A 13,777-nucleotide genomic window follows, 5' to 3' on the forward strand; every position below is an offset into this window, starting at 1 on the left:
ACCTGAACCTCTGGATGCCAGTTCTTCACCTATGAAACTGAAATAATTGACAACAACTTCACAAAGTTGCCATGAAAACAGATAAGTATGTGAAATTAAGTGACATATTGGGCATTAAGAAAAATGAGAACGAAAAACAGGAGGAATGATAAGCAGAAAGGTTTTGTTATTTAACACATTCATGCACAGGATGTTATTTGTCTTTAAGACAGGCTCAAGTTTGTCATAAAAGGGTTTCTTCTTATGATATTGCAAGGGGATTCACCCTTCACAGAGGCCTTCATTGAACTCCAGGCACCTTCCCATTTGCTAGATGATATTTAAAATGAAAATTTAATAGATCAACCATTTAATCAAGGTATGAGCAAGACAGTGGAGTGTAACAAAAATAATTCAAAGGAACTGTGAGTAAAATTTGGTGAAGACGATTAAAGCCCAGCAGTAAACAAAATTGCTTAAAGCTTGTGATGAGTAATGATCATGATGTCCTCTAGGATAGTGTGAAAACGTGAGTGCACCGAAGATGTTAGGCCTCTACTAACTGCCTAAGAGGGGAAATACTTGGAGCCAGAGATCGTAGAAGGGGCCCTGAGACAGGAAAACAGAATGCTGTGTACTCAGGAGGTTCACAGGCAGGAGTTTAAACATCAGATTTAGAAAGGAAAACCAACTAACATGATCTTCAGATATTCTCTTTCCTAAGACAAGGCTAGAGCTAGGGCTGCTTGATTGTGTGTGTGTGTGTGTGTGTGTGTGTGTGTGTGTGTGTGTGTGTGTGCGCGCGCGTGTGTGCGCCCGCGCGTAGGGAGACAGAGTGTGTTTAATTATAGCAAAACATAACAAGATCAAATACTGTTCATTTCAATGATTTGTTTCTAACTGTTGTCAGAAAAAAAGTGTTTGCTATATTTGCTATAGCGTGTGTGTGCGCGTGTGTGTGTAATTGCACTTCTGAGAGCAATTAAAGTGCTTGAAAGTAGAACAGCATATGCCAATTTGTAGAGCTGCCCCTGGTGTATACCCTAAGTTTCACAGATTCCAGATGAAAGAGCTTCTTCAGAGAGAGAGGTCAGTTTTTAAAACACATAAATGATAAAATATAAAGATGCTTTTCACTGACATAAATTTAATTCCAAATTCCAGGTGTTAGCTACTCTCTTCAATATCTTTCTAGAGAGGGTTTAAACATATGCCAGAATCTTTTCTTCCTTCAGGAGAAGCAAGCTGCTGGAATTTTAGCTGAAGTTATAAAATGACAAAAAAAGATGTTAGATAGACAGAAAACTGTCATAACAAAGTCTTAACATTTGAAGAACAAAGTTGCAGAACTTTGTTGAAGTTTTAGTCGAAATTATAAAATGTAACTTCAACTAAACTGAAATTATAAAATATAACTTCAACTAAAATTATAAAATAAAGTTATAAAATGCAAGTCTACAATAATGATACCAATGTCATACTGATATAAGAATAGGCATAGGCATAGAGACCAATGGAACAGAATTGAGGGTCCAGACATGAACCTAAACACCCACAGTAAATTTATTTTCAACAATGATGCAAAGACCATTCAACAAATGGTGTTGGAAAACTGGATAACCAGAAGCAAAAGAATTAAGTTTAACCTCTTCCTCATTTCATACACAGAAATCAAATAAAAATAGATCTATTGGCCAGGTGTGGTAGCTCACACCTGTAATCTCAGCACTTTCGGAGGGTGAGGTGGGAGAATCTCTTGATAGATAGTGCTAAATCCTCAAAACTCTGAATTTGGCAATAAGTTCTCAGATTTAATACCAAAACCACAAGCAACTATAGAAAAATAAACAAACTGGATATCATCAAAATTAAAACCTATTGTACATCAACGGACATTATTAAGAATGTGAAAATGCAACCTGTAGAATGGGAGAAAACATTTGCAAATCATCTATCTGATGTGGGTTTAATATTCAGAACATATAAAGATATACAGTGTAATAAATTAATAATACATAGATAATATAATAAAGACTGATAAATGGACTTAATATTTAAATAACAATATCCAAATAATAATTAAAAGACAATCCAGCTGAAAAATGGGCAAAAGCCCTGAATAGCCATTACTCCCAGAAAATATACAAATGACCAACAAGCACATGAAAAGACGTTCAACATGATTGGTCAATAAGAAAATGCAAATCCGAAGCACAATGAGATACTACTTCATAACCACTAGAATGGTTTTAATCAAGAAAACAAAATAACCAGGTTTGCCAAGGATGTAGAGCAACAGGAAGCTTTTTGTAATACATTGCTGGTGGGAATATAAAATGGTGTAGGTACTTTGAAAAACAACTTGTCAGTGCCTCAAAATGTTAAACATAGAATTAACCATATGACCAAGCAATTCTACTCCTAGGTATATGCTGATCTAGAACTAGAAATACCATTTGACCCAGCAGTCCCATTACTGCGCATATACCCAAAGGATTATAAATCATGCTACTATAAAGACACATGCACACGTATGTTTATTGTGGCACTATTCACAATAGCAAAGACTTGGAACCAACCCAAATGTCCATCAGTGATAGACGGGATTAAGAAAACGTGGCACACATACACCATGGAATACTATGCAGCCATAAAAAAGGATGAATTCATGTCCTTTGTAGGGACATGGATGAAGCTGGAAACCATCATTCTGAGCAAACTACCACAAGAACAGAAAACCAAACGCCACATGTTCTCACTCATAGGTGGGAATTGAACAATGAGAACACCTGGACACAGGGCAGAGAACATCACACACCGGGGCCTGTTGTGGGGTGGGGGTATTAGGGAGGGATAGCATTCGGAGAAATACCTAATGTAAATGATGAGTTAATGGGTGCAGCAAATCAACATGGCACATGTATACTTCACGTTGTGTACATGTACCCTAGAACTTAAAGTATAATAAAGAAATATTTTAAAAAAGAAATAAAGATATATGTCCACAGAGAAAATTGTACATGAATGCTTACAGTGGCATTTCTAGTAATAGCCAAAAGGTACAAATAAACCAAATGTTCATCCACAGATCAATAGGTAAACAAACTGTGGTATGTACATACAATGAATGTTATTCAGCCATGAAAAGGAATGAAGTACTGAGACATGCTACAACTGGAATGAACCTTGAAAACACGATGTCAAGTGAAAGAAGCCAGATACAAAAGGTCACATATTGTATGATTCCTTTCATGTAATGTATCAAGAATAGGAAAAGTCATAGAGGCAGAAAGCTGATTAAAGGTGTCAGGGCAATAGGGGTATGGACGGGTATAGGGAATGTCTACTTCATAATCACAGAAATCTTTACAGGGAATAAAAAAATTTTGAAACTAGAGAGAGCTGGTGGTTGCATAACCTTGTGAATACATTAAATACCACCAAATTGCACACTTTAAAATGGTTAACTGTATGTTGTGTGACTTTCACCTCAATAAAAAAAAGAATAAACTACTTAGTAGCAAATTTAATAAAGTAAGTACTAGACTTGTAAATTGAAAACTACAAATTATAATTGAAAGAAAATTTTAAAAGGCCTTGATAAATGGAAAGAAGTCCTGTGTTCATGGGATGAGAAACTTAATATTGTGAAGAAGACACTACTCCATCAATTGATCTACAGATTCAGTGCACCACTTCAAAACCCCAGCTGGCTTTTTCTTTGCAGAAATTTACAAGTTAATTCTAAAATTCAGATGGAAATTCAAGGGACTGAGAAGAACAAAAACAATTGTGAAAAAGAACGATGCTGGAGGACTCATACGTTCCAATTTGGAAATTTACTACAAAGCTACAGTAATCAAAGCATGATACTGGTATAAACTGGACATACGAACCAACAAAAAAGAACTGAGAGTCCTGAAATAAACTCATACTCTATGAGCAATGGATTTTCAATAAGGGTGACAATAGGGAAATAATAGTCTTTTGTAACAAATCTTTATGATCTTAGATTAGGCAATGCTTTTGTAGACACAACTAGCATGTTAATGATGGCACAGTTCTGGACCTCTAATTCCAAATGTGCTGCACAGAATTTTTCTAGGCTCACCCAACGCCAAGAGACTGAGCCTATTCATGAAGCATAGTGAGAACAAGCTGGATGCAGTGGAGAGGTTATTTCACCAGATGAAAATGGTAAGAAGCATTCCACGTCTCTAGGCACACCAACTCAAACCACATACTCTTGAGATCTGACGAGCATTTCATCTCATCTTAAGGAACATTATTCTAAAGTTAGTTTTAGCCACTTTTACAGAAAAATAAAACAAATGACTCTAAATCTCTCTATATATCAAAATCAAAATTTAAGGTGTTAAATATTTCATAAAACCTTTCTAGACCAAACAGGCATTTTTTAATAATTTGTGATTTGGGTTTGGCTTCTTTATTGTTTTTAATTCTTGAAATTATCTTCACTAAATTCAAGAATTTGATGAGAAATCCTAGTATTTTTCTATATTTAAGGCAAAAACATTAAAAAACAGCAAAAGTATGAATCATTTGAAACAAAAGAACATTTGCTCCATTCTAGAACGGCACATCCCTTACTCTACATTTCTTTCTGTACATTTTTCATTGAAAGAAAATATCTGTCTGCTCGAACACTTGTGTTAAAAATACTAAGATTATACAGCCTGTACGTCTAATTCATTTTTAAAGTAAAAAACAAAGGGACTTGACAGAGCAAGTCTCTAAACATTTCATATTTCTGTAATGAGAAAAAATAAATAACTCGATAGAGTCCTTATTTAAATGTTTAGCTAAGCTGTTAATTTGGTTTGCGGAAGGAGGTCTGGCAAGTTCTGGAGACCCATTGGTAAGTTGGTTCTTACTGCTTAGATTTCTGTACTTCTACATTTAACTCCAAAGTTAATTATATTTAATAATCATATCGTTCAATTAATTAATTAAATTATTAGATAAATTATGTAAGTAGAAATAGCTAGTTTTAAATATCAGTATTCAACAATGGTACCCATTTGTTGGATAAAAATTTTTAGCAACTTTGTTTTAATGGCTGCCTAGTACATCTTTTTTTTTTTTTTTTCTTTTTTTTTCTCTTGAGACGGAGTCTCACTCTGTCACCCAGGTTGGAGTGCAGTGACACGATCTCAGCAACTGCAACCTCCACCTCCCAGGTTCAAGCGATTCTCCTACCTCAGCCTCCTGAGAAGCTGGGATTATAGGTGCCCACCACCACACCCAGATAATTTTTGTATCTTTAGTAGAGATGGGGTTTCACCATATTGACCAGGCTGGTCTAGAACTCCTGACCTCAGGTGATCCGCCCACCTTGGCCTCCCAAAGTGCTGGGATTAGAGGGATAAGCCACCACACCCAGCACCTAAGACATCTTTATAAACACAGTTCATCTTCATTATGGGGAAGGAAATGCAGGTTTCAGGCACTTGGTGGTCAACAGAATCTCACACAGCATTTTTATAATATACCCTGTATTAAAATACGGTCTTCATAAACAAAATAAAAATGAGGATTGCCACTTACACAGAGATGACTTCAGAGAAAGTCCAGGCAGTCCACTCACCTTGGGGTGCTATCAGAGTTCTTCCATTCTCCTGACACCAACCAACTGGCTGGATGTAAGGGCTATTAACATCACACCTGGAGAAACAGAACTCTATTTTACATTCCGTTTTACTTAATGCCAGACAAAGAATTCAAGAGTAACAGTCATTCTGGATATCAAGAGATACCACAGAAAACAGTACTTCACAGCTGGAGAGAATTAGAAGCAATTTTCAGTACTGTATTAGTAGGCTGTTACCACACTTCTCTTTCACATAAGCTTCTTGAAATTTAAAAGTATAAAATTAACAGGGGATTGGCAAGGACCTGAACTGCCAGTGACGTTCCCAAAAAAAGTGAGTGAGCATTTTAATAAACTTCTACCACTTCTTGCTGGCAGCAAGAGAAAATATTAATAGGACAGCCCAATCAGACTGCAGATGACATTTTTCCTCCCCGTCCTTTTCAAAGAACCCAGAATATTCTGCCTAAGACACATATACAACAATTCTTCTCTGCTTTGCCTCTGAGTTCAAAGGAGAAGACAGGGCCCATCAGGCACATGAAGAACCACTGCCTCAGGCACGGACGTGGAGATTACTCAGGACATATGTGGAGAAATGCTGTAAAAATTATTTTTGCCATGACCTCTTGCATATTTCAGGTTTTTAATCCAAAAAAAAAAAAGAAGAAAGACCCCTTTCAACTCATGCCATATTATTTTAATGGCATGGTAGCATACATTTTCTCTGCTCCCCATACACTTTCGAAGAATTCACTCCCATTTTCCTAGAATCTTTCCTTTTAAAAATGTGACAAGGTACATTTAAGGTTTTTCAGACCAAAAAAAAAAAAAGAACCATACTGGAAGTTTTTAGCTTCCTCTTCACAGAAATGTTTTCCTTACAAACTAGACAAAATACAGCAAAGTGTCCTTAACTGGTTATATTATTTCAGACGAGGCTTCACCGGGTAACCTCTACAGATGGAGAACTTTCTAGGGCTCTTTAATGCGGTCATTCACATGGAAGAGAAGGAAGTGAACAGTCAACCACCAAATTCCGGATGCTCATCACTATTACAACAGCAAGAAGAGCGACAGTGCTAGAATGAAAACAAATTCTTAACATCAAACATATGAATACACAAAAACAAAACACACATTCGTATCTCACCAGTAATCGTAACTATCATCCCAGTTGTCAAAATGCACTAGTAAGCGATCTTCAACAATATCTGCTATGGTCGCCACACACACCAAGGAAGGGTTCTTCCTGTCGACGGCTTCCAGCTTCATTCCAACCTGAAATTCTTTAGGCATTGGCCCATTCTAACGCAGCACCAGCAGGGGAAGAAGCACAAAAAGAAACAGGACACCAAATAAGACTGAGCCACTGTCAAAACTTCTGTGTTTACATCAGCAAAGTCTGCAGTTGTCAGTGCTTAGCCTCTGGACAAAGCCAGCAAATGCCTGTAAATATATCTGGCAACTGTCACATAGTTTATGCTCATAACAAAGGCCCAGGAAACCAGTTTTCCTTTGTGCTTTTGTCTTTTCTGGTGCAGGGAGGTTTTCTTTCCCTTATCATCTTCATATTTCCCTCTTTGATTCTTAGAATAATTTGCATTAATTTTAAAATATGATGTTTACATAAGTATCAAATAATCTTCTCTGCTTCCCATAGGCTTCTGAAGTTTCCAAATGCCACTATTTGAAAAAGTGGTGAAGATACACTCTAATTAGCACCAAAGTATCCTTTCAATTTGATTACTCAATCTGAAAATAAGTGGCTTTTTCAATATTTAAGGAATACATGCTTAAATAAAATTATAATTTAAAATGTGAATTTATACATATTTATATACATTTAATATATAATTTAAATTTATAATTTAAAAATGTGAATGCTTTTTTATTATCTGTACTTTTTTAGTATAAAAATACCATGAACTATGATTTACAATAACTTAACAATTATAAACCCACCCTTCATATATCTATAATTAGCCAGTCCTGGGATTTAGGGAGTACACATAATATCTGGGGACTAAAAGAGGATTTTTTTCTCTACTTCTCTTTTATCAAACCCTGATGTTTACTCTCCTTCAGCACATTCTAATTTTACAGCAATTTCACATTTTAATAGCTTCTTTTCTTGATACAAATCTATGAAACATAAGTAATAATTGTATAACACTGCTTTCCAGATCACAGAAGTCATGTCTAGAGAAATTCAGTGAGTGGCCTGCACAGTGACACCGCCTGCCGGTGGCAGAGTCAACTTCTGGGGTTGCAGCTTACTCTCCTCTACTGAAGGTTCACCAGATTTCTGGGGACACAGATGGCATAAGAAGTGTGATCTACCCAGATCCTCAGAACACTCCTTCAATTAGTACAAAACGTTACTCTCGTTTTCATTACACTTAAACAAATCTAGGCTGGGTACATTCAAAGCCTACTTAGAGTATCTGCTGGTTTCAAAACACCAAAACCAAGATTAAAGGATTAACTCACTGTAAGAGAAAACATTTTTAAAAGATACTTTTAATTTTAGTAGGCTTTAAACATAAAGTTTTTAACTTTTCCCATCTACTTGAAGTAGTTATACTTTTAAAGGAAGAAAACCAAGATATGCCCATAAGAAACTGACGAACTAGGTGAGAAAAGTCATAGGAAGTTAAGAGTTTCCATAACTTCTTCAAGGATTAAAATAAAACAGAATATATAGTGAATTTTAAGAAATTTAAGCGTGGGCAAATTTGATTTATGATAAGAAAGAAAATACTTACAGGACTTCTGTTTCTGAATAATTTCTTCGGAGCATTTTGCAATTTGCAGGCCTTCAGGTAATCCATCCAAACAAATTTATCTTTTCTATAACCTAAGAAAAAGCACGGATTACTCGGAATGCCCAAAAGACATAATCACATGCATAGTAAATATATTAGGTTGGTGCAAAAGTAATTGCGGGTTTTGCCATTACTTTTATTTATTTATTTATTTATTTATTTTTTAGATTTTTTAAATTATACTTTAAGTTCTAGGGTACACGTGCACAACGTGCAGGTTTGTTATATTTGTACACATGTGCCACGTTGGTGTGCTGCATCCATCAACTTGTCATTTACATTAGGTATATCTCCTAATGCTATCAATAACTTTTAATGGAAAAAAAAAAAACAATTACTTTTGCACCAACCTCATATTATTATTATTAGTGTCCTGTCATAAATTCAATGTCCTTAGCACCCACAAAAGATTTAAATTAAAATCTTCAAATGGTTTCACCTTTTTAAAATATATTATGTTCAAAACTGTTGACAATGCTTCCCCATCACGCACATCATTGCCATATAATTTCATATGCTCTGATACGGAGTCAGTACTCTGGTGGCTTGATGGGAGTCTCATCGCCCATCAAGGCTTTCCTGAATGGGCAAAGGGATGAGACCACAGTTCCCGCACCTGTCCCCACTCCTGAGGAAGCAACATCACAGAGACCATCAGAGGTCCTGATGGTGCAGCCATCCAGGATGCCAGGCACAGAAACCCCTTCTCAGTCCAAAGCCCAGTCGACAGCTCCAGCTTTCTGCGCCACGTCTTTACAAGTCTCCCATTAGAAACTGCTGCATCCTCCCATTCGCATGCCCTAGCGTAGCTCTCACAAAGTGCTGGCCACACAGTACAGGCTCAAAATATGGTTCTGAGCACCAGCCTTGGAACAAGAGTCAAACTCCATGCACAGCCTTCCAGGCCTGGGAACACCACCCTCTTCATCCCCGAACTTCCCACCTGGGCTTCTCTGCTGTCTCCCTGAGATGACTCGTCCTCGCCAAGCTCACTCCTGCCCCGGGCACCTGCTCCTGTTCTTCCCTTGGATGGCTTACCCAGACACCACACTGCTTCCTCTCTCAGTTCACCCACGTCTCCTTGGGACATTACGTCGACAGAGAGGCCTTTCTCCCCCATGCTTTCTGAAAGAGTGTCCCTGCTGCCACCGCCATTATCCTTCTCCTCTGACATGAAGCCCCATGGAGACAGAGACATTGCTTTACTTGCTGTTGCCCCCAGTGCCTCACGTGGTAAGGGCTCCATAAACACCTACTGAATGAATGAGCCTGGAGCCTGTCACCAGCTTCCTTGAAACCAGCAACCTCGAGGGACTCTGCCATCAGGCTCAGGGGAGGATCCTGGGGGACACTCTGAGTGGATAACTAAGAATAAAGGACTACATGTTGACTCCAGAAGTTGCCACAGTCATCAAACAGTCTGACACCCAAGCCAGAGACCGTGTACAGAAGTTTGCTGTGCAAAGATATGAGCCCATCAGCATCATCCTTGACCACATCCCCATCTCACTAGCACACAGCAAATCGAAAAGGTTTTGGTCACATCTGCCTGGCCCAAATTCCTCTAGTATATAACAACACAATGAGAGTTTTCATTCCCATCAAAAGAAAATAGTGATTTTTCTTTTTCATAGTTTCATGTTTCCCATGATTCCTAAGTTTGAAACAAATTATTTACAGTGAATCAAGTTTCCTCACCTTGCAGTATCACTGATCAGATATTTCATTTCAACCATGATTTAAATATTAGTCTGCACTCCTTATAAGGTTTAATAAACTTTATATGAAATAAAATAAAATGTTTTCATAATATTTTATTTCTACCCTCTGTACATTATCAGAATTTTTGACCTAAATAGAAATTTATGCTTTTCTTTAAAGATATTTACTTCTAAAAATGGTACCATTATAGTCTTACTACTCTTTGTGGATCACAATTTCATTTTGGAAACCAATTCTCACCAGGATCTCTTGTTAGAATTTCATAAAATGTTGTTAAAATATAAGTGAAATGCCAGTTGATTCTCTTTCCAGTTGGTAAATGTATCCTGGCTTACCCTTAGGGATGTGCAATTCATGTTTGGTCTTTTCACACCATCCTACTGGATGAATGTCAGGGGAACCAGCATTGGTCCAAAAATCATAGCAACTTAAATAACCATCAAAATGAAGTCTTAGACGGTAACCACAAACCTGCAAGACAGAAAGTTTACAATCATTTGTTAAGTGCCATGTATTTGGAATAGACACAAAATTCATAAAATATTTACATATTTTGTCAGTACTATCAACATATAAGAGCCAACCCTTCTACCCAAATATTTCCATTAAAGAACAAATTTATGGATGGCCTCTGATTAAGACAAAATGGTAATGAAATTAGACCCTGTCTTATAGGTATCTAGTGCATTCTGCAAAAATAGTGACCCTTTTACCCAATCTAGGAATCTGAGGGTCAGTTTATGTATTCATTAATTAACTGTTTTATTTATTAATTCAATTCCTGTCAAATATTCCCTTCGGCAACCCTATCTTCTGCCCTCTGGCCTGGATTCATATTCCAATACAGTGTAAGCTAAAGTACAAAGCAAAACTAAAATAGGCATGGCCTTGTTTCAACTCTAACATGTGTATCCAGCATACTCAATAAAGAGAATAATAAAGCAGTCTGATAAATACATCCTCTAGACATGTGGTACAACTTTAATAGCCATAATCAATCAGTAAAGTAAATAAATGTGACTGTTATGTTCAATGCTATCAGAAATATAAAGATCTTTTATTGATTTAATAATATGTTTAGTAAGTATTACATTTTATAAGCCATTCATCAAGAGCTCTCCACTCTAAATAATTTTCATAAAGTGCATGCATTTATATAAATGTATAATGCATATGCATTAATATTATTCATACACATTTCTCATTAGTTCAGCTAAAATGTGAATAAGTACGTCTCGGCTAATAGGTGAAAGAAAACACTGGGATTCACAGATTGTTATCAACCTCAAGTGAAAATTATTTACCCGTTAAGTCAAGAGTAAATGCTAGTTGATGAAAGACTTATTAGAAAATTCATCTTCAGAGAAGGAAAAAAATTCACTAAGAAATATAGTTTCACCCATCGCTGACTAAGATAAATCCATAATGCATTGGAACTTATTCATAATAAATATCAAACAAATTTGTTATTTTCTAGAAAATTATCTTTCTATCACTATGCAATTAGCCCAAGACAATAACACCACCTCTTACCTCCGCTACAGAAAGCACACAGAATACTGATGGATGTCGGGGATCAATGCCTTCTAATCTCATTCCAATCTGAAAACCATTTTCATGCTCGGGAAAGGACTGATCCTACAAAAGTTCACGACATGACATTAGCCACTGAGATTTGTCACAGTTTTACATTAAAACATTTGGTGTCACCTTAGGTGAAGTCTAAAACAACTGAACTCATAGAAACAGAGAGTAGAATGGTGTCTACCAGAGGCTGGAAGTTGAGGGAATGGGGAGATGCTGGTCAAAGGGTACAAAGTAGCAGTTAGGAAGGAGGAATAAATGGTAAGTATTTAAGGTGATGGATGTGTGAGTATGCTTGATTCAATCATTCCACACTGTGTACATACAGCATAACATCACCATCTACCCCAGGATTATATATGATTATAATTTGTCAAAAACATAAATCAAATAAGTTTTTTTTGTTTTTGTTTTTGTTTTTTTTGAGGTGGAGTCTTGCTGGAGTGTATTGGCACAATCTTGGCTCACTGCAACCTCCACCTCCCAGGTTTAAGTGATTCTCGTCCTCAGCCTCCTGAAAAGCTGGGATAACAGGCACCTGCCACTGTGCCCGGCTAATTTTTGCAGTTTTAGTAGAGACAGGGTTTCACCATCTTGGCTAGACTGGTCTTGAACTCCTGACCACCTTGGCTTCCCAAAGTGCTGGGATTACAGGCGTGAGCCACCACACCCAGCCCAAATAAGAATTTTTTGAAAAAATGTACTGTATAGTTTAGAAACTCAGTGATCTGGCTAAAGATGGAAGACTGTTCTTACATGTAGTTAGCGCTCAAGAATGGTTTCATTATATTAATGTGCTTTGAAATAGTACCTGCGTGAAGTTATGTGTTCTATGAACTTCCCATTTATTCCTTTTGCCCATTTTTCCTTCCTGTACCCTGGATAACATCACTTTATTATATGGATTACCTACTCTCAGTCTGTGACTTGGCTCTTCACTGTGTTTACAGTGACTTTATTGCAGATAAACTTATAATTTTAACATAGTGAAATGTATCAATTATTTTCTATACATTCTACAGACCCAGCCTATGAAATCCTTCCTCACTCTGAAGCTACATACGTATTTTCCTTTTTTTTTTTTTTTTCTGAGACAAGGTCTCACTCTGTCACCCAGACTGGAGTGCAGCGACACGATTTCAGTTCACTGCAACCTCCGCCTCCCAGGTTCAAGCAATTCTCCTGCCTCAGCCTCCCAAGTAGCTGGGATTACAAGCACACGCCACAATGGCCTGGCTATTTTTTGTATTTTTAGTAGAGACAGGGTTTCACCATGTTGGCCAGACTGGTCTTGAACTCCTGACCTCAAATAATCCACCCTCCTGAGCCTCCCAAAGTGCTAGGAGTATAGGTGTGAGCCACTGCGCCTGGCCCTGGTATTTTTTAAGACTGTTGAAGTTTCTTTCTTCATATTTAAATTTGTAGTACAACTGAAATTGAGTTTTCTATGGTGTCAGGGAGAGGCCTACTTTTCTCACATGGAAAACAAATCATTCAGGAAAAGCGTTTTGAATAGTCCATACTTGAATTGATCGGCAAAGTCAGCTCTGTCATATCTGGTTTCTACATACTTGTAGGTCTTATTTCTGACCCCCTCTTGTGTTTCGTTGACTTATTTGCCTATATCACACAGTTTTATTTGTTTATAATGAGTCTTTCTATTTAGAAAGCAATCATTTCCATATTAAGTTTTTTAAATTCAGAAACTTGTTCTCTCTCCCATTTAATCTAATCACTTTCATCTGTCAAAAATGTTTTTCAATTTTCACATAAAACTGCCACAATACTTTGCTATATTTATTTCTAGATACCTTTAAATGTTTATTGCTATTTTTACTGTAATATTTTCACAGCAGACTTCCTAATTTGCTCCAATTCATCATTATTTTCTTTAAGCACACAGTTTTGAACAGATTAAGCATTATTAGTCAGTTTATTCTTAATTGCAAATAATCATATACTAATGGAAAATGGCGACTACAATCGAGATCTATTAGATCTAGAGCTGCATTTAATCACTAATTGTATTATTATTTAATATTGCTTAACACCT

The 13,777-nt window shown here is 36.7% G+C and overlaps 1 protein-coding gene across 16 annotated transcripts in view; it reads right to left on the minus strand.

The window, feature by feature from the left end:
- The window catches only part of LOC105478848 (L3MBTL histone methyl-lysine binding protein 4), a 448,884-nt gene that overhangs the window by 271,166 nt on the left and 163,941 nt on the right, over nt 1–13,777 (minus strand). For all 16 annotated transcript variants that reach the window (XR_011617078.1, XR_011617077.1, XM_071085617.1 and 13 more), the window contains 5 exons: nt 11,674–11,778; nt 10,476–10,611; nt 8,359–8,450; nt 6,744–6,898; nt 5,588–5,664 (listed from right to left, as the gene is read on the minus strand). Coding sequence is in view for 14 of the 16 variants with exons in the window: in XM_071085617.1 (XP_070941718.1) it covers nt 5,588–5,664; nt 6,744–6,898; nt 8,359–8,450; nt 10,476–10,611; nt 11,674–11,778 (565 nt within the window). In the remaining 2 variants the exon portion in view is untranslated. The remainder of the gene's footprint in view (nt 1–5,587; nt 5,665–6,743; nt 6,899–8,358; nt 8,451–10,475; nt 10,612–11,673; nt 11,779–13,777) is intronic.

This window comes from Macaca nemestrina, chromosome 19 (genome assembly GCF_043159975.1).
Source record: "Macaca nemestrina isolate mMacNem1 chromosome 19, mMacNem.hap1, whole genome shotgun sequence".
Classification (NCBI taxonomy): Eukaryota; Metazoa; Chordata; class Mammalia; order Primates; family Cercopithecidae; genus Macaca; species Macaca nemestrina.